This window comes from Zootoca vivipara, chromosome 7, assembly GCF_965207765.1.
Source record: "Zootoca vivipara chromosome 7, rZooViv2.hap1.1, whole genome shotgun sequence".
In the NCBI taxonomy this organism is placed as follows: Eukaryota; Metazoa; Chordata; class Lepidosauria; order Squamata; family Lacertidae; genus Zootoca; species Zootoca vivipara.
In genome coordinates this window covers 26,783,206-26,801,376 of record NC_142590.1, presented here as the reverse complement: position 1 = coordinate 26,801,376, position 18,171 = coordinate 26,783,206, and the positions used below count along the sequence as shown (strand labels likewise).

Below are 18,171 nucleotides of genomic sequence, written 5' to 3'. Positions count from 1 at the left end.
CGACTAAACAACAACAACAGCTAAACACCTATTATTTGCTACCAATGTTGTCTAAAACTTCTTGAAACAAACAACTGAAAAGGATGATAAATGGGACATTTCGGCAACAAATGGTGAGAACATGGGATAGCAGAGATCAAGCCAAGATACACATGGGATGCAGTGCTTGGCTCTGGGAATAAGCTTTTGACTTCTCTTAGGAGGGTTCCGGCTAGATGGGGTATTGTTGTCCTTTCAGCTACTTATCAGGTTTGGTCGGAGGAAGAGTGGTTTGCAGCAACATCCAGAAACAGGTATATCCATGCATGCAAAATGCAGCGGCTACTAGCCACAATGGCTATGTTCTGTGGGCACTGTCAAAGGAAGTATGGCTCTGAATATCAGGTGCTGGGGAATTGCAAGTGGACAGGGTGTTGTTGTGCACAGGTCCACTTTACAGGTTTCCCACTGGCATCTGGATGGCCACTGTGACAACAGGATGCTGGAATGGATGGGCCATTGGCCTGATCCATCAGGGCAGTAGTAACCCCTTTCAGCGGGGATGCGGTTAGGCTAAAGAAGCAAATGAAGTGGCAGGCCACACTTCCAATTAAAAATGTACTGCGACTCAAACTAACAACAACAAAAAGGAACACACATACCAGTTTCCCAAGTGCCCTAATTTTTTGGTACGTTGAAGACTGGGCAAATGGATTATCTTCTGTTCTGAAGATATCAGCAAGGCCTTCCAGGTCGAAACGAACCTATGTAAAGTAAATAAGCTTATATGCGCAAAAACATGAAGCATATGAAGCAGTGATTCTTCAGAATCACTGATGAACAGAAAACGAAGAAAGGTTGTTTAGTAAATCTTTCTAAAGAAAAGGCCCGGAGAAAACTAAACAGAGCAGAGAAGATATTGGAGGATTTCCATTGGCTGTACGATTTCATCTCAGGTAACTTCTGTTCTTTTCAATACCTTCCCTACACCGAAGCATTGTGCTGGTGATCGCTGACACAAATTGAAATGACTGTTTGGAATACAGTGGTACCTTGTGTTACATACCGCCCCCCCTTACGAATGCTGTGGGTTACACGCTCCACTAATCCGGAAGTAGATGCCCCTTGTTGCGACTTTTGCCCCGGGATGCAAGCGGAAGTTGCACATCTGGCGGCGCGGCAGCAGCAGGAGGCACCATTAGCAAAAGCGTGCCTCGTGTTACAAGTGGTCTCTGGTTACGAATGGACCTCCGGAATGGATGAAGTATGTAACACGGGGTACCACTGTAAGAGGAAGTCCAGATAGGAAGAAACCAGTGATGTTGGAACCTTCAAATGAGGGGTGGAGGAAAAATTCAATTCAGTTCATATTTAAAGCTGAATCTATCAAATGTGTACTTTTCAAAACAAATGAGAACCGAAACACAGCTATCTTTGGAAATTCATACAGCTCTGAATTTTGCAGTGCAGTTTTTCAACCTAACAATGCTTACAGAAGTGCATATGTTAGCGGAAAGTAAGAATAAAAATTGAGATATAAGTGAACATAACAAAAAATGCATTGTATATTGGGAAATCACTCCAAAAATGTGTACACTGCACACAAAAAGTTGTTTGTTAGGAGAAATTCACACTAAAATGCTGGTGAATTTCCATGAGGTTTTTTTTAAAAATAATAATAATAATCTGCAAATCTGCAAATAATCTTGGAGAGCTCCAATTCCCAGCACCATTAACAAAACTGAGGCCCTAATTTTAAGCTTCATGCCTTCAAAAAATAATAATAATGTTGGCGCTAATGAAAAAGCTAACATTTCCCTCTAAAATCGTAGCTTTAGAAAAAGGAATTGCATAACATTTCCCATTGTTATGTACTTACCTCTGCAATATCCATTGCTGAAGTGGCGTAGTAGCCTCTCATCTTTGCAAGGACTGATGGAAACAGTGTCTTCGGACTATTCATTAGGTAGACTCTTCCAATTGCACCAGCTCTGTAATTTCCTAGGATAGGAATTTTTTAAAAAATAAATAAAAACGGTTTGCTGCTCATTGTAGGATTTGTTCCATGCAGACAATGAGATGCGATTTGATATACTCACTTGCAAATTACACAGCAAGCGGAATCATAGCGAGACAGACCACTGGTCCATTTTGCTCAGTACTGTCTACATTGATTGGCAGCAGCTCTCCAGGGTTGTAGGCAGGGGTCTCGTACGTATGGGACTCTCAGAAGTGCCTCATCCAAGGAGTGCAGTTGCGAGGCAGGGAGATAGAGAGCCAAGTGATCCCTTATATATCCTGACCATACCTGCCAAGTTCCTGCCAGAAAAATAAGGAACTGGACCGGAGGTAGCAGGCCGGAAGTAGTGCTGCCGCCATTTTGGAACTGGGCAGAGCATGCTCAGAAGCGACTTTTGATGCTGCTCTGCCCAGTTCCAAAATGGCCACCGTGCCAGAAAACGTTTCTGCGCATGTCCAGAGACTCCAGACATGCGCAGAAGGAGCCTCCCCCGGCCGGTAAGTAAACCGGGAAAAACCAAAAAAATCTGTTTTTTCAGCTGGGAACAGCTGGAAAAATGGGGGTTTCCTGAGGAATACGGGAGACTTGGCAGCTATGATCCTGACCCCAAGTTGTTTAGGGCTTTAGATGTGAAGACGTTTTGCCCTGCCGCATCCCCAGTGGAGATCCTGAAAAGGATGTGGCGAGCCATTTTGAGGATAGCCGCAGAATTTTGTGGTGGCTTAGCCCCCTTCTTGAAAATGTTGTGGGGGTTCTGCCCCCACAGCCCCACATAGATAGCACCCCTGGTGTGGGGAGATATATTATGGAAGGCTTTTGCAGGTAAAGATAAAGAGTTTGTGATGGATTTGATGATGGGACGGAAACCTGTTTGAGGAACGAGAGCTGGTGTGAAGTCAAAAGATCCCTCGCCACTTCACCATCTAAAGTCAGCAACACTGACATGGGAACTCGTCACATGAGTTTCCCTTCATCATAAGTTCCTCGTTTAGTATAGTTGGGAGCCGAGGCAGGAAAGGCTGAGTTCCCGCCTCCGGCCAGTTTAAAGGTCACAAAGCCCCACCTCCCGACTGACCCTATTGGCCGGCCCGGGTATGACGGAGGCGGGAACTCCCACCTCGCGAGGGGGCTGAGCTCTCAGCCCCCATCGCGAGAGTTCGCTCGGGGCCAGCCCACAACACCACCTCCGTAGGGAAGCGGAAGTGGTTTTACCACTGCATGGGATGATGCAGCCACAATCTTTTGCAATATAAGGGTAGAGCTTCATACAGCAGCAATGTTTTTTTGTGTGTGTGCAGGACAAGAAATCCAGCTTAAAAAGGAAAAAAAAATCCTGCAGCCAAACCAATTACTCACGGTAGTAGCCATCGATGTGGGTGACGCTGCTGTAGCGAATGCTCAACTTCTCTAGCTGGGGAGAGAGCAGCACGAGGGCAACTCTGCAAGCTGCAGACCTAAGGGACAGCAGTGAAACAATATCATAATCCTATTTAAGCAGTGCTTTTATTCTTTAAAAAAATGTTTAGGGGTACTCTCATTTTCCTACTCATATTGAAATACTGCCCTTCAATGAAGCCAAACTTACGGTAGATTCACAAAATGTTTAGGGGTATGCATCCCCCTGCGTCCCCATCCCCCCAGAAAAAAGCACTGTACAGTGGTACCTCGGGTTAAGAACTTAATTCATTCTGGAGGTCCGTTCTTCACCTGAAACTGTTCTTAACCTGAGGTACCACTTTAGCTAATGGGGCCTCCCTCTGCCGCTGCGCCACCGACATGCAATTTCTGTTCTCATCCTGAAGCAAAGTTCTTAACCTGAGGTACTACCGATATTTCTGGGTTAGCGGAGTCTGTAACCTGAAGCGCCTGTAACCCGATGTACCACTGTATTTAAGATACTGCAATAGACTTAGCAACTTTCAGGAAGATGTTCTTTGTTTGTTTTTAAAGACCCTAGTGGAGTTTAAAGGTTCTCCTAGTCACATGGGGCGTGCTCAGGACCTTGGTCATATGGTGCCCTGTGCAAGGCCACATAATGCTCTCCTTCCAGACCTTGTGGCGCTGACCTAAGCCAGCCTTTGGGAAGGATGTGTGAGGTTCTGGCAGGGTCCTAGAGCACTCTCTCCTCTTTCCCAAAGCCCAGTAAGTGCTTGCCCGTCTTTGGGAGGGGGGAAGGAGGGCTCTAGGGCCCTGCCTGAGCCCTCATGCCTCCTTTCCGAAGCTGGTCAAGTGCTCACCAGACTTTGAGAAGGTGCCTTTCTTGGCTATGCGTCTGGTGCGACTCCCTGGCCTGCTTTTTTGTGAGCGGTGTTGTGCAGGTGGGAAAATCAATTCAGGATCCAACCACATAGGGTGGGCTGACTGTGTCGGTTAAGGATGTAGAACCTTATTTCTGTTGAAGTCGCTTGGGTAACATTTTGGGGGCTGCATGCTGGTGGTGGGACCAGAGGTAAAAAAAAAAAAGTGAATGGCCACCAGTCGTCTCTCTCTGACCTTAATTCTCTCTCTCTCTCTTTCTGAAAGACCCTTCCCTTCCAAACAGGCAGAGGTGTGAACAAATTGCTTGGACAGGGCTTTTGCAACCAGGCCAATTAAGCTGTGGTAACTCTTGATGCTGTGCAGGTTTACTAAGCTCCCTTGTTTTTAGTTCTTCTACTTACAGGTCATAGAGCTGAGGAATCTTGCCCATGGCCAACACCTTCATGTGCGAATAGGCAAAGCTGGCAACCTGCAGATTTCTCTCCCTTTGCACGACATTGGCCAAAGCTGTCACTAGAGGGACAGGAGGTTTGGTTTCAAAGAAAACAATGCAGGACACCATCCGGACTTTAGAAGGAAGAGAGTGGTTTGCAAAGATCTGAAAGAGAATTTCCCGCACCTGGAGAGAAAAAGGACAATGCCACAAGTTAAACGATAACTTATGTACCAATATAGGAAGCTGCTTTATGACTAGAAATGGGCGAATTTGTCGATTTCACATTTTTCCAATCTCCACAATTTCCACATCATGTTGTGAAAATCCACAAGCATTTTAGTGCAAATTTCTCCCAATATGCATTTTTGTGTGGCATTTTACCTAATACACAAGTTTTGCAGAGCAATTTCCCCTTAAATAATGCATTTTTGCATGTGATTTTCACGAATTTATGCATTTTTATGCACACTTTACCCCCAGAATAAACATTTTAATACACATGACTTGGCTGGAGAACTGCTTTGCAAACTTAGGAGAATACACACACAAATATACAGTGGTTTTTTCCCCTGGGGGGCGCATACCCCTAAACATTTTGTGAATCTTTGTACTTTTGTCCATTTACTCTATTTATTTTTCCTGATTTGAACTATAAAATGGTGATTTTCTTGAGTCAAAATGAGAGTACCCCTAAACTTTTTTTTTTTTAGAAAAAAGCACTGCATATACATAATAGTGAATTATAGGACCCTCCTACATCTGAGCTGCAGTGTTTTGTAGAAATTGGTACTGTTGTACCAGCCCGTGATTTGACACTTCGGATGCAATTCAGAGATTAAAAGTTTGCCTGTGACACGAGCAGTTAAATGCCTTTTTGCAAGGCACTGCACCTCCTGCTTGCTGCCATGTTACCTTTCTGTGAGAGGCTGTAGGTCTCTCAGAAGGCCACGTAACCATCCCAGTGAACGCCTCTCATGTGCCTTTGGGAGGATCCTTTGCTAAGTAAATACACTTTTAGCAAAATAATTTGCACTGCACGGCATCCATTTGCTGATAACCTACATAAATGTGCATGCTTCCTGGTCCCTATCTTAGATTACACATGGCATTTGCTCTGGGTCCCATTTATTTGGTTAAGAATGACTTTGCTTACTTCTGGGGCTTGCTTCCTTGCTATTTTCCTCAAGGCTAGTACTGCCTCGGTCTGGACATTCTCTGGCAAAGCATGAGCAGTAGATGAAAACCCTGGCAAGAACTTCTTGATGTAACTGATGCTGGCTGGTTCTCCTGCATTGCCCATGGCCTTCAAGGCCAGCACCATGTCTTCCTCATGTCCTTCGCTGACTGCACCAGCTGCAAGATCATGGAGAGGCTGGAAACAGAACAAGGGTCTCGTATTAGTCGTTCAGTTGCTGATCTTTCCTAGGAAGCTCAGGGGTAATGTCTGCCTACGTGGGATGCACAGGAACTCTAGAACAGCAAAACAAACAGCAGCTCATCCACATAAAACTCACAACTTGAATCCCTTTTATCTCTCAGAATGCACATGAACATTTGGAGATGAGAGCTGCTTTGGGATATTTAGGATGTGTGAAAGCCAGGACATGAGACCTTATAAAAGGACAATATGAGTGGACTCTCTGTGCCCTTACCACAGCAAAACGACTGATACTGATGAATTGGAATGCGGGTGGTGCTGCTGTCTAAACCACTGAGCCTCCTGGGGTTGCAGATCAGAAGGTCAGCGGTTCGAATCCCCATGATGGGGTGAGCTCCTGTTGCTCTGTCCCAGCTCCTGCCAACCTAGCAGTTCAAAAGCACGCCAGTGCAAGTAGATAAATGGGTACCACTACGACGGGAAGGTAAACAGCATTTCCGTGCCCTCTGTTTTCCAGTACGGTGTTCTGTTGTGCCAGAAGCGGTTTAGTCATGCTGGCCACATGACCTGGAAAGCTGTCTGTGGACAAACACCGGCTCCCTCGGCCTGAAAGCGAGATTAGCTCCATAACCCCATAGTTGCCTTTGACTGGACTTAACCATCCAGGGGTCCTTTACCTTTACCTTTTACTGATGAACTGGAAAAACAAAAATGTGACTCACTTCTACGATTGGATTGAAGACTTATACAAACTTGCAACATATGAACAACTTGCATATAAACGCAGACTTGCCATGGACAAATTCAATGCTATTTGGAATCCATTCTGACAAATACTGTAAATAGGTTATGATCTGGTGAAGTACAATAACAACTTTGTGAAGTAAAAAAAAAAAAAAAGGATGCATGAAAGCCAGGGAATAACTGAGTCCCAATCAAATTCCCACAGGCCAAGACGCCAATCTGAAGGCAGGTTTTTTGCACACTTTTAGGAAATGTGAGCACTGCTTTGTTACCTGAAGAATTTCAGCAGGGCAGGGATGGAAGTCAGCGCAGTGCCTGTTTACCATGGCACCATATCCTAAGTCAACGACAATGCGAAGCGCTGAGGATTTCTGAACTCCAGGACAGGTAATCATGTCCTGAAGAAATCAAAACAAAGTCAATGTAATGTGGATATTTGCTAGAACCATTGGTTTGTTTGAAATATATCTGACCCACTTTCCTCAGAGCTCAAGGAGGCTTACGAAAATTATTACATTAATACCTCTGGTACAGAGAACTACAGCTTGAAACAAAAAATAATGACACACTATAAAGATTTTTCAGCCCTTCCTACAATTTTCAGCACCACCTCCTTCCCTGGCTCTAAGTAGTTCTGCAGTCCTCAGAAGTTTAGATAGTGGTGACCTGGGAGAGAACATTTTCTGTGGCAGCTCCACAGTTTTAAAATTCTCTCCCCATAGAGGTGCAACCAGCAAATGTTTTCGGCAAATGCTGAAGACACACCTCCTTTACTCTGACACCTGAGGTGTGTGTTTTCAGAACCAGCCTATTTCTTCCAGTTGCTTTTTTTGTTGTTGTAATTGTAAGCTTTTAAAATAATTTTTAATTTAGTTTTTTTAATTGTTGTAACTTTGACTGAAGGATGAAGGACAGGTAATGATGATGATGATGATGAAACCAACCATCTTGCTATCTATAAGCCTTACTACACAGATGGGCCTTGTGCGATAGTTTAAATCTCAACTCCCGGTCCCATTACATATTTCTTCCTGAGAATGTCAAAAGCACGCCCTATTCTGACACCAACAAAAGTGTATATTGCTTTGACGCTGTCCGTTTCAGCACCAATTTACTTCTTCTGCTTGCCCTCACTGATTTGCTCTTGTTTCCCTATACAACCTGAAGCAAGATCACATGGGGCGTCAGAACCAATGACATCACACCACTATGATAACATCATGGACTCCATAAACAAAGTAATCTGGGTCATTGCCACTACCAATTGTATCAAATGGTTTTGTGAGCAAATAAGGACAGCATGTGCCCCCCCCAAAAAGCTAGAAAATGATACTGTGAAGAAACACTAGCCACATAGGAACAAAAGGATTACAGAAAGCATTGAAACAAGGTCATTATTTTCAGTACGGTAATTTATTCAGGGCTGCTGAGCATATTAATTCTGAGGTAAATCTCAATATCTGAGGTTCAAGATTATTCAAACGCTTTAACCACCTCGAAAAAGTGGAGAGATTACAAAAAAAAACATACTTTTAAAAACTGATTTCATATCATTTATTCAAAAGAAAAGGAAGCTTTGTACTCTTGTGATCTTTTTCACTGATGGCAGAAGAAAAACTGAGACCAAAACGCTGCTCTGAAGCTTCCTACCGCTTAGGGAAGTGGGTAACATTAAACAGTATACTACTTACTGCTGCTGCTTTTAAAGTAAGGCTACTGGTTTTTGTTAAATGGAAGGCCAAAGTAAGAGTGAGAGCAGACTCCAGGGAATTGAGAGACTCTTCGTGAATTCTTTGCTTCAGGAACATAAATGTATTGGTGGTTCCTGCTACAGCAACTGCACTCAATAGCCAGCGCCTGTAAAGCAAGGTGAGAGATCATCATCATCTTCTGTTTCCCCTTACTGATAGGACCAGCATAATCACCTGGCATCCTTGGGCAACTTCCAGTGCCCCAGCGGAGCCCACCTTTGATGGCTGCCTTGGTCCCTTCTTTTTCAGCACTCTGCTGACTAGCAAGCCACCATTTGAGTTGCTTAAAATTGCACAGAGCACCCATGATGACCTCCAACCACCCATTCGAATCAAGTAAGAACTGCCAGTGCACAGAGGAAGTGGTCCACCAGAGGGAACTACACTGAGGCCCCACTCACACCTAGAGCTGGCCATGCCAACTATAAACATGGGTTGCACATTAACAGCATCAAATACCTGTATTGCTGTCTATCTGCAAATTGTTTCCAGAGAGATTCAAGATCTTCAGGGGTGGCTGCTCGGGAAAGTTCAATAAGTTCCAAGAACTTGGCTGGCGCTTCTGGATGGAGTTGTACCTGGTTCTCCTGAATTAGCCACTCCAGCATTTCCACCATCTATAAGGCAAACAGAGGGCGACAGGAACTGGTTATATTCCCTCCTTGGCTATTTAGATTCACTTTCTAGGCCTTCCGTTCATTTTCTGTTGTGAAACGTCTCACCCGTGGCTCAGGGTTATCGGTCTTTATTAGGTGCAGAGCCATCTGGGGAAGGTCTTCTGGAAACTGATAGTGAATATTTCCATAGTTTTGCAGCAAGATCCCTGGCATTTTGTCTTGGTTGGTTGTCGTTTCGATCAAAGTCAAGTTTTGTCTGGATGGGGTAAGAAATAAATGCATGTATTAATGCTGAGAAGAAGGATTAAAGGTTGAAGTCTATAGATTCCGACAGAAAGGAAATGCATTCCCTTTGATTAAGAGAAACCAATGTTCAGCATCACCATGGTGCCCAGTCTGAGGGCTCAAAGCATTGGTCAGTTTAGGATTCTACAACCTGTACATGCAGCTCAATGGTAGATCTCATGTTAAACATGGAGAAAGTCCTGGGTTCAATCCCTGGCTTCTCCAGGTAGAACTGGGAAAGATTCTTGTTTCAAACTCTCTAAGAGCTGCTTCAGGGCAGCATTCTTCATCCAGCGTTGCATCAAACACTGATTATATAGATTACGGCCATTCATCAAAAGATCTCAGGGCGGTTCACAGAATAAAATACAGTCACACCTCGGGTTACAGTCGCTTCAGGTTGCGTCTTTTCGGGTTGCACTCCGCACTGAACATAGAAGTACCGGAACGGGTTACTTCCGGGTTTCGGCACATGGGCAGAAATGCTAAATTGGGCTTTGCGCATGTGCAGAAGCACCGAATTGCGACCCGCGCGTGTGCAGACGCGGGTTGCAAACGTTTCTCCCGCACGGATCACGTTCGCAACCCGAGCGTCCACTGTACAAGGTAAAACACAAGTAAATAATTTAACCAAAACAGCAAAACAAAAACAATAACCCCTCTTTTCCACAGAAACAATTAAAAGGCCTGGTTGAAGAGGAGTGTTTTTGCCTGGCGCCTAAAAATATATAATGATGGTCCCTGGGGTGAGCATGCCACAAATGGGGAGCCACTGCATAAAAGGCCCGTTCTCATGTTATCACCCTCCGGACCTAGCATGGAGGAGCCACATGCAGAAGGGAATGATGAACGCAGAGTCTGGGACAGTTTATGTGGAGAGAGGCAGTCCTTGGGAGTTCTCTTGCTTCAAGAGAAAATCAGCTAACCATTTGGAGAGCTGCCATATCTTTAATGATGTCATCACTTGTTGACCACAGAATGAAGTGATATTTTCATGTGATGCTGCAGCCATGACAGATCAAACACTCCAAACGCTTGCATCTCCCCTGACATCACCTTAGACACAAGGCTCTTGAAGGGTTTCCCATACTCAGCTGCCAGTCAGTAAGCACAGCCTAATCGTGTACCAATAGAGTGATGTGCATGCATGTGCAAACCAAGCCACAATTCTGGTGACATGCTGTCCCTTGCTCTGATTGTACCACCATGTCAGACATACCTTGCATCCATAACAGCAGTACTGCCAACTTCATTGAATGGGGAGATAGTATACACCTGCCGGGAGTCAACGTGTGTGATCAGGGCTCCGGTATCCATGTATTTTAGTTGGTAGTTGAAGGCCACAGCCCCTCTTGTGTTTGTGATGTTCTGAAAAGGACAAATAAACTGCTTATATCAAGTTCTTTTAAAATTAACTTGGTTTATACTATTTGAAGCAACCTCCATTGGGAATATTTACATCAATGGCTGCTGTTAAGGCTCCTTACCAAAGGACATGTAGGACAAGGCCGGACATAGGCCATTCCAATGTTCTTCATGACTTTGGTTGTGCAGTTGTTGAGGTCTTTGGTTCGGGAAATGGTGCTTTCATTATTGACCTTGTCCTCCTGGACAATGTACTTGGTGAGGCAAGTTCCTCCAACTCCATCCTGCAAAGAGCAATGGGCAACAATGAAATCACAGAATCTTAGGTCCTAGGAAGATCAGAAAGCCTCATGTACCATAACAATGCAGTGCCCTACATAACCGTCTCCCTCACTTCCTATTAACCCGCATAATTCAGGTTACAGTTTGTTAAAAGGCGAGATCAGGAATGAACAAGGCACACTAAGCTCATCAGAGTGAAGTGAATAAAGTCATATGTTTTCAGGATGGGAATAGGTAAGCATGGACAATGCAAGGCAATAGATATTTAGACAGGCTGTGTGGGAAGGAATTTATTTCATTTCTGATGTTCTTCTTCACCCGTTGTTCTCTTGAGGTACCAGAGATAGGTGCAACTTGGGGAAAGTGATATTGATCCCAATCTGGAGAAAGTTATCATTTGAAATCAATTTATCTGCAATGAGATCATTGTGGAGAAGGCATAATTTATGTGAGAAACCTATGTTGAATTCTCCCCCATCCCCAGATGTAGCTCACTAGGAAAGTTTTGCTTTCATCTTCAAGGTTAAAGTTCATTGGTCAATGTGAAAGCCATTCATCATATGTGATCACTACATATATGTTTATTTCACTGCTTCTATATAGCTGGAAACCTGAGGTGTGTTGTGGCTTCTTGATCAATATTTGCATGTGATGCAATAATCTCACATCACAAGCTACACAGATGTTTTGCTCTACTCAGACAATGAAGTTCTTTAATTTAGAAAATGTGTGGAGTAGCACATTACTTTTGGCACTTTCTAATTTAGTTGGCATGGCAGATTGTAATAGGGGTGGTTAAGGACATTGTCTGGGATGGTCTTCCCTAACCTGGTGCCCTCTGGATATTTTGGACTACAACTCCCATCATTCCTGATCACTGGCCATGCTGGTTGCAGCTAACTGAATTATACCAGATAAAGGAAGGCTGGTCTAGGAAGTTTGGCAGGATGTCCTTTACATCTTGTCACAGGCGATGCGTTGCGACTACTCTAGAGTAACGACTCTCCAGACCTTTGCCTTTTCATGCTTTTATTAAGTGCAGGCTATTTACAGTGCTAGAGCTATACAGGATACATCCGCTTAGTCTGACCCAGAACCCTGGAATGGCGCGCTCCGCGTCTTCTTCCAACATAAGAGTCTGGGCACCCCAAATCTCCTCCCACGTTTCCTCCTGCGTAATTCCGGAACCGGAGGGGAAAAGGGTCTCCTTTCCATGTTTTCCTTCTCCCCCTCTTCCCCCCTCTCTCTTCCTCTCCCTCGTGCAGCAGAGGCTCTGCTATCCTGCCAGAGCCCCGTCTCCTCTCTCCTCCTTCCTCACTGGACTCTTCCCCCTCCCCGCTGCATAGCTGCCAAGTTATCCCCTTTTTTAAAGGGATTTTCCCTTATGCTGAATAGGCTTCCTCGCGAGAAAAGGGAAAACTTGGCAGCTATGCCGCTGGCGCCGCTGCTGGTGGAGGAACTGCTCCTCAGGATGGGGGGGGCTCTCTGTACTCTTTCCCCCTCACACATCTCTTCCAACCCTATAGTTCTGCATGCGGATTCATGTTCGTTACTAGATCATTACAGCATCACATTTAATGTATGAATAAGCCACGATCAAACATGACAGAAAGAGCTTTTGTAGCACCACTCATAATTTCGGACACAATGCTCATAATGGAGTTAGCTCACTTCTGTTCAGATGCAAGTCATTAATTGCTAAGTAATCAAGTGATTAGAAAGCAATTAAGTGGTTCACAGGAACAAGCCCTGGGGGACACTTTCAGAAAGTGCCCATGTAAAAAACAACAACACATGATTCTAATACTCTAATGTTTGTTCTTAAAATGAGTCATTTTAGAATCTGAAAAGACAAAAAAAAATGCCATACCTCCTGCAACTCGTACACACTCTCCATCTCATTTACAGATATCTGCAGCAAGTTCAGGATGCCCCTTATTATATTTATGCACTCGAATGAGACATTTTTATGGGCATAAATATTTCCAATGCAACCTCTTCTGTATTCAAACTTAAATGGTTCAGGAAAACATAGATCCAGCTTCTGAGTGAGTATGGGTGTTTTGAGGGTTGGGTCTCTGGGCCATATTCCATTGTATTCTTCCACTTGTGGAGAAAGAACCTAAGAGCAAAAGCACCGGAGGAGTAGAGATTTGAACCAAATTAAAATACATTTACATGCAAGCAACAGAAGAGTCATATAAGGAGGAGAGAAAAATTTACCTAAATTTGAATGTGGCACCAAAACTGAGAACATGTATCTCCTGAGTGGGCCCTTACTCCTAAGTAACTATGGAAAACATGCCTGAGTAACCTTATTTCTTCTTTCTAGCTGGAACCAGAATAGTATGCTGAGTGCAGTTCATCATGATCTCAGCATTGCTCCTTGGGTTATGACACAATGCTGGAAATTGTTGTATGCTGGCAAAAACTTCATTGTGCTCTGGTACAAGAGTCCTCCATTTTGGTTAAGCTTGCAACTTATTCTCTTCTGCTGCCTTTCGCACACCCTCCCCCTTATCTGTTTCTGGTTGCTCATTCCACCCCCTCTCTTAATGGAGGCTTACCCTCACAAGCTCTGTTCAATTTTACAAGGCCTATCAGAATGACAAACAGCTACTGCATTTCTAAAGCATGTGATGAGGTTACTGTTATGTCCACTCCCCCCCCCTTTTGTCAGTTTCCCAGACGTACAACTCACTTGTCCATCCCAGTATAAAAAATTGTGTTAAGCTACCAAACCTTTGTACTGTATTTGTGTTCAAGTTTGCCCATCTAATTCTTTAGGACAGGCACGCCCAAACTGCGGCCCTCCAGATGTTTTGGCCTACAACTCCCATGATCCCTAGCTAACAGGACCAGTGGTCGGGGAAGATGGGAATTGTAGTCCAAAACATCTGGAGAGCCAAAGTTTGCGGATGCCTGCTTTAGGAGTTGCCGGCATTGGTTGGCTGGTCCACATCTTCTTCACTAGCTCAGTAGAAATCTCCTAGAAGATCCCATATAGCTAAATTGATGGCTCTGTCTTTCTGAGCTATTCTGAATAAACGGACATCACTAGACTAGCCATGTTTTGTTTCTCTGCAAGTTGTAATAAGCCATTCTCCTTCAATTCCTTCACGGATGAAAATGTATCGATAACATCTGTATATTTTGGCTTAAAAAGTTAACCAAAAAGTATTGGGTGATATCTAATGTTAGTCATCTTCAGAATAGAACCACTGAAATCAATAGCCTTAAGTCTTAAGCATTGATGTCACCTTACATACCAATACACATAACAGAGCATCAATGGCATTTTTGTTCTAAAGAAAAGAGCTTTGGATGGGGACCCTTCAACCTGTTTCTGCCTGCCTCTCATGAGATTCTAGACACTTGCTTCCATGCTTAAGCTGCCTATACCGTCTCCACTTAAAATGGCCCCATATCAAACCAGTTATCTAAAAAACCACGTCTCTCCTATATTGGTCTCTACAGCCATAGCATGCTCTGTAACTCTGCGACGGTTTTACTTCACCCCTGAAAGCACACTCCCTGAGATAGATAGATGGATGCCAGCCAACAGAAGCCACACAATTCCAGGTGAAGAAAGAAAGACAGCTTGGCAGGTAAGTCACTAAAATTAAAAATTGTTATCATAATCTACCTTAAGAATGTGATCTTCCTGGGACACTCTGCTGATCTTTACTTGGCAAGACAGTTTTAAGACAGATTTTTCTAAATCCCCATCTTCCAATCCAATCTGAATGAGTCCGGTATAGTTGTAAAGGTAGGATTTGAGATTGCTAAAACTAGGTTCTGTTAAAAAGGAGGGGATAAAAAGGAGGGAATAATTCTGAGTACCTATAGCACCCTACACAAATAAGAACACAACAGTAACAGTAATATCTGTGGTGCTTGGGAACTGAGCACATTCCCAAAGTACTAAAAATTATACAAAATAAACTATGCAAAATACGTGAATGAATATAATATTTCTAGTATATGTTAGGATGCTGAATTCAGCTTGAAACCAACAGGTTAATTGTCTCTCAAAAGCAGGTTTACATGTAAATAACAATTTCTGTGATTCCTAAACATAGCTGAATGAAAAAAAAAACCTTGCACAATTCAGTCCTATACATGTGTACCTGGAAATATGTCCTACTGAGTTAAATAGGCTTACTCACTAGTAACTACATAATAGGCTATACAGCTTGGACATACAGTAGCTAAGAGCAGGCCTATAACTCGTGCTGTGAATCTTGACCCTCCCAGAAATTTATCCTTCTCGCTCCCCCTCCACGCCACAAAAATGAAAACAACCCTTACATGGTCCCTTGTGCTGTCTTGTGCCCTTTGAGGGGGGGGATGACAAAATGTAAAGTACTGTAACACAAATCCACAGAGAACCTCTCTACGCTTTAGCCAATAACTACCAAAAAGATAGCATGTTAATAATGAGAACCTGACTTACCGTTATCATTTTTCTGGCTCCCTGTGTGGGGAAGAAATACATTTGTAAATGGAAAGAACTGTAATTTAATATGATAGACAGATCTATGATAGATAGAGATTTCACTTGGGATAGGGTAAGGTGAGATACCCCAAATACACTTCCACCTTGCCCTCTAGAGATCACCATCCCTACCTAGTGGCAGAGGGAGTAGGGAGCTTACCCACAAGAGTGATGAGCAGCACAAAAACGATCCCCCTCATGTTCAAGGTGAATGAAAATGTCAGGGAACAGCATCAGCTTTTATACACAAAGAATGATTAACAGGCATTTGGTGCTGGGGGAGGAGTTCTTGAGTTATCAACTCTATTACTCAAGTTGCTCAAACATTCTGTTGGCAACCATATTGGCTTTTTTGCTTTATAAAGAGAACGGAAAATATTGATGCGCCCCCCTCAAACTATTCACTGCTGCGATGCAAGCACAGGGTGGAGGAGGGCAGGAAACAGTGGCAACTTCAACGAAATTGTGAAGTGCTGCTGCTCGTGATCTGAGCAAGCCAGCAAGCTATGGTTCCTTTTGGCATACTGAAGGTTGTTCTCTCATTCATACCACCAGTAAGGCAGGGCAGATCTTTCCATTTTGGTGCTGTCAGTTTCTCATTTTTCCAAACTTAAATTCAGTCCTCCACATTTCTGCAACATTTTCTATCTTCATGAAAAATCAGCATTTTTGTGCAAATTTCTCATAGTAAACGTTTTTGTACCCATTTATTGCAAGCGGATTCCATATATATATATATATATAATGGGTTTTTATGCACACATTTCCCCAGTATACGAATTTTTGTACTCATTACTGGGTCGGTGAAGTGCAATGCAAAATTTGGAGAATTCTCACTGGCCTATTTGGGGATGTTTCCTCCTCACTGCCCCTTAGGCCTTTTCTGTGTTTCTTAAATATGTTTTTATCTGTACTTCTGTAAACTTTGGGCCCACCCCTTCCTCTCACACGTTGATACCTTCTCTTATTTCTCAGTTTTAGCTACATTGCTGTCATGGCTCAGCTTCCTGAATTTGCTAAGATTTAATTTCTTTTTTTTAAAAAAAATGGCAAACTTGGGTTACATGATTATTTAAGAATATATATATAGAAATATTTACTCCAGAAGGAGAATTGTGGAAGGCCATGATGAGCTGGAAGGTTTTGAAACATTTGGAATTAGATCATAAGGTTGGCAAGGTCATTTTGACCTGACACACATGGCCCAAGCTCTTATCTGTGTTCTTTCACTGCAGGACAGAGACATCAGCAATCATATAAAACTATCGGAAAGACAGCCCGGCTTACATGCATGGCTTCATTGGTATATGTAAACTGCCTCATAAAATTGAAGAGTTGCAAGGGACCCTGAGTGTCATCTTTTCCAGTGCCTTGCAATGCAGGAATCTCAACTAAAGCAATCCAAGTTCTGCTTTAAAACCTCTAATGAAGGTGAATCCACAGCCTCCACTGTGGAACTGCTCTTACTGTCAGAAAGTTCTTTCTGACGTTTAGTCAGAATCAACATTCTTGTAACTTGAATCCATTGGTTTGGGTCCTAACCTCCAGAGCAGGAGAAAACAAGCCTGCTCCATGTGACAGCCTTTTAGATATTTGAAGATGGCTGTCATATCTCCTCTCAGTCTCCTCTTCTCCAGGCTAGAAATACCTAACTCCCTCAACTGTTCCTCATAAGTCGTGGTTTCCAGACCCTTGATAATCTTGGTTGCCCTCCTCTGCACATGTTCCAGCTTGTCAAGATCCTTCACGTCCTGCTACGTTGCAGCACCAACGTCAGCAACAGCTAAGCTTGGAGGGTCTTCTTTCCCATCCATTCCTGTAGCTTCTTTGGAAGCAGGTGACCTTTTGGGGGGGCATCCTTCCAGGGGCAAAAGTAGGCAGAGTAGCTGATAAACCTCTTATCTACATCCCAGCCATGCAAAAGTTCAAAGTTTCTCACACCACACACCCTTCTCTTCCTCTCTCTTGTTAGGCATGCAAGAGGACTTCACGAACACATTCCAGCCAAGTAAAAGAACTCAAGGTAGGTACAGAACAGGAACCGTGAAGGTGTGGTCTGGGGAAATGAGTGTGGCTTGAGGGGAATCTCGTGGGCTGGGCTGAGAGACCAGGAGGACTGCTGTTAGCCACCAGACCTGAAGTCCCCCAGCCCTGGTACAGCCGTTGGAGTCTTGTTGAAAAGTTCCCCAAGATTCTGTTGCGTTGCCACTGCATGTGTGGTTGTCTCTTTCTGTCTTAGGAACCCCTCACCCTGTTTCCTTCTTTTTTAATAAGATAGAGCAGCCACCTGGGCAAGAGAGGCACCCAAATCAGGCCCACAGTTCTGCAAGAGGCCTGATGTTCACAACATACCCCCCAACATGCCTCAGAGGAAAGTTGGGGTGCATGGATTGAAGGCCGCACTCTTAAGCGAGCTAGGTGACTTGCAAGAGAGAGTGCACCACCACCCCAAACAGACATCTTTGGGGATTATGCTCTTGCGGGAGCCAAAATGGACAACATCCCAGGAGCCAATCAGAAGCCGGGGTGGCTTCTGTAATTCTAGGAAGTCTAGTTC

The 18,171-nt window shown here is 43.8% G+C and overlaps 1 protein-coding gene across 1 annotated transcript in view; it reads right to left on the bottom strand.

Annotated features, from left to right (window-relative positions):
* LOC118088932 (vitellogenin-2-like) overlaps positions 1-15,830 on the bottom strand; it is a 29,738-nt gene extending 13,908 nt beyond the window's left edge. The window contains exons 1-15 of the mRNA XM_035123162.3: positions 15,775-15,830; positions 15,573-15,593; positions 14,763-14,914; positions 12,987-13,238; positions 10,957-11,118; positions 10,689-10,837; positions 9,290-9,440; positions 9,027-9,184; positions 8,508-8,673; positions 7,089-7,214; positions 5,848-6,066; positions 4,660-4,877; positions 3,356-3,453; positions 1,859-1,980; positions 642-743 (exon numbers count right to left, since the gene is read on the bottom strand). Coding sequence (XP_034979053.3) covers positions 642-743; positions 1,859-1,980; positions 3,356-3,453; positions 4,660-4,877; positions 5,848-6,066; positions 7,089-7,214; positions 8,508-8,673; positions 9,027-9,184; positions 9,290-9,440; positions 10,689-10,837; positions 10,957-11,118; positions 12,987-13,238; positions 14,763-14,914; positions 15,573-15,593; positions 15,775-15,814 — 2,136 coding nt within the window. The 5' untranslated portion in view covers positions 15,815-15,830. The remainder of the gene's footprint in view (positions 1-641; positions 744-1,858; positions 1,981-3,355; positions 3,454-4,659; positions 4,878-5,847; positions 6,067-7,088; positions 7,215-8,507; positions 8,674-9,026; positions 9,185-9,289; positions 9,441-10,688; positions 10,838-10,956; positions 11,119-12,986; positions 13,239-14,762; positions 14,915-15,572; positions 15,594-15,774) is intronic.
* Positions 15,831-18,171: the final 2,341 nt, after the last annotated feature.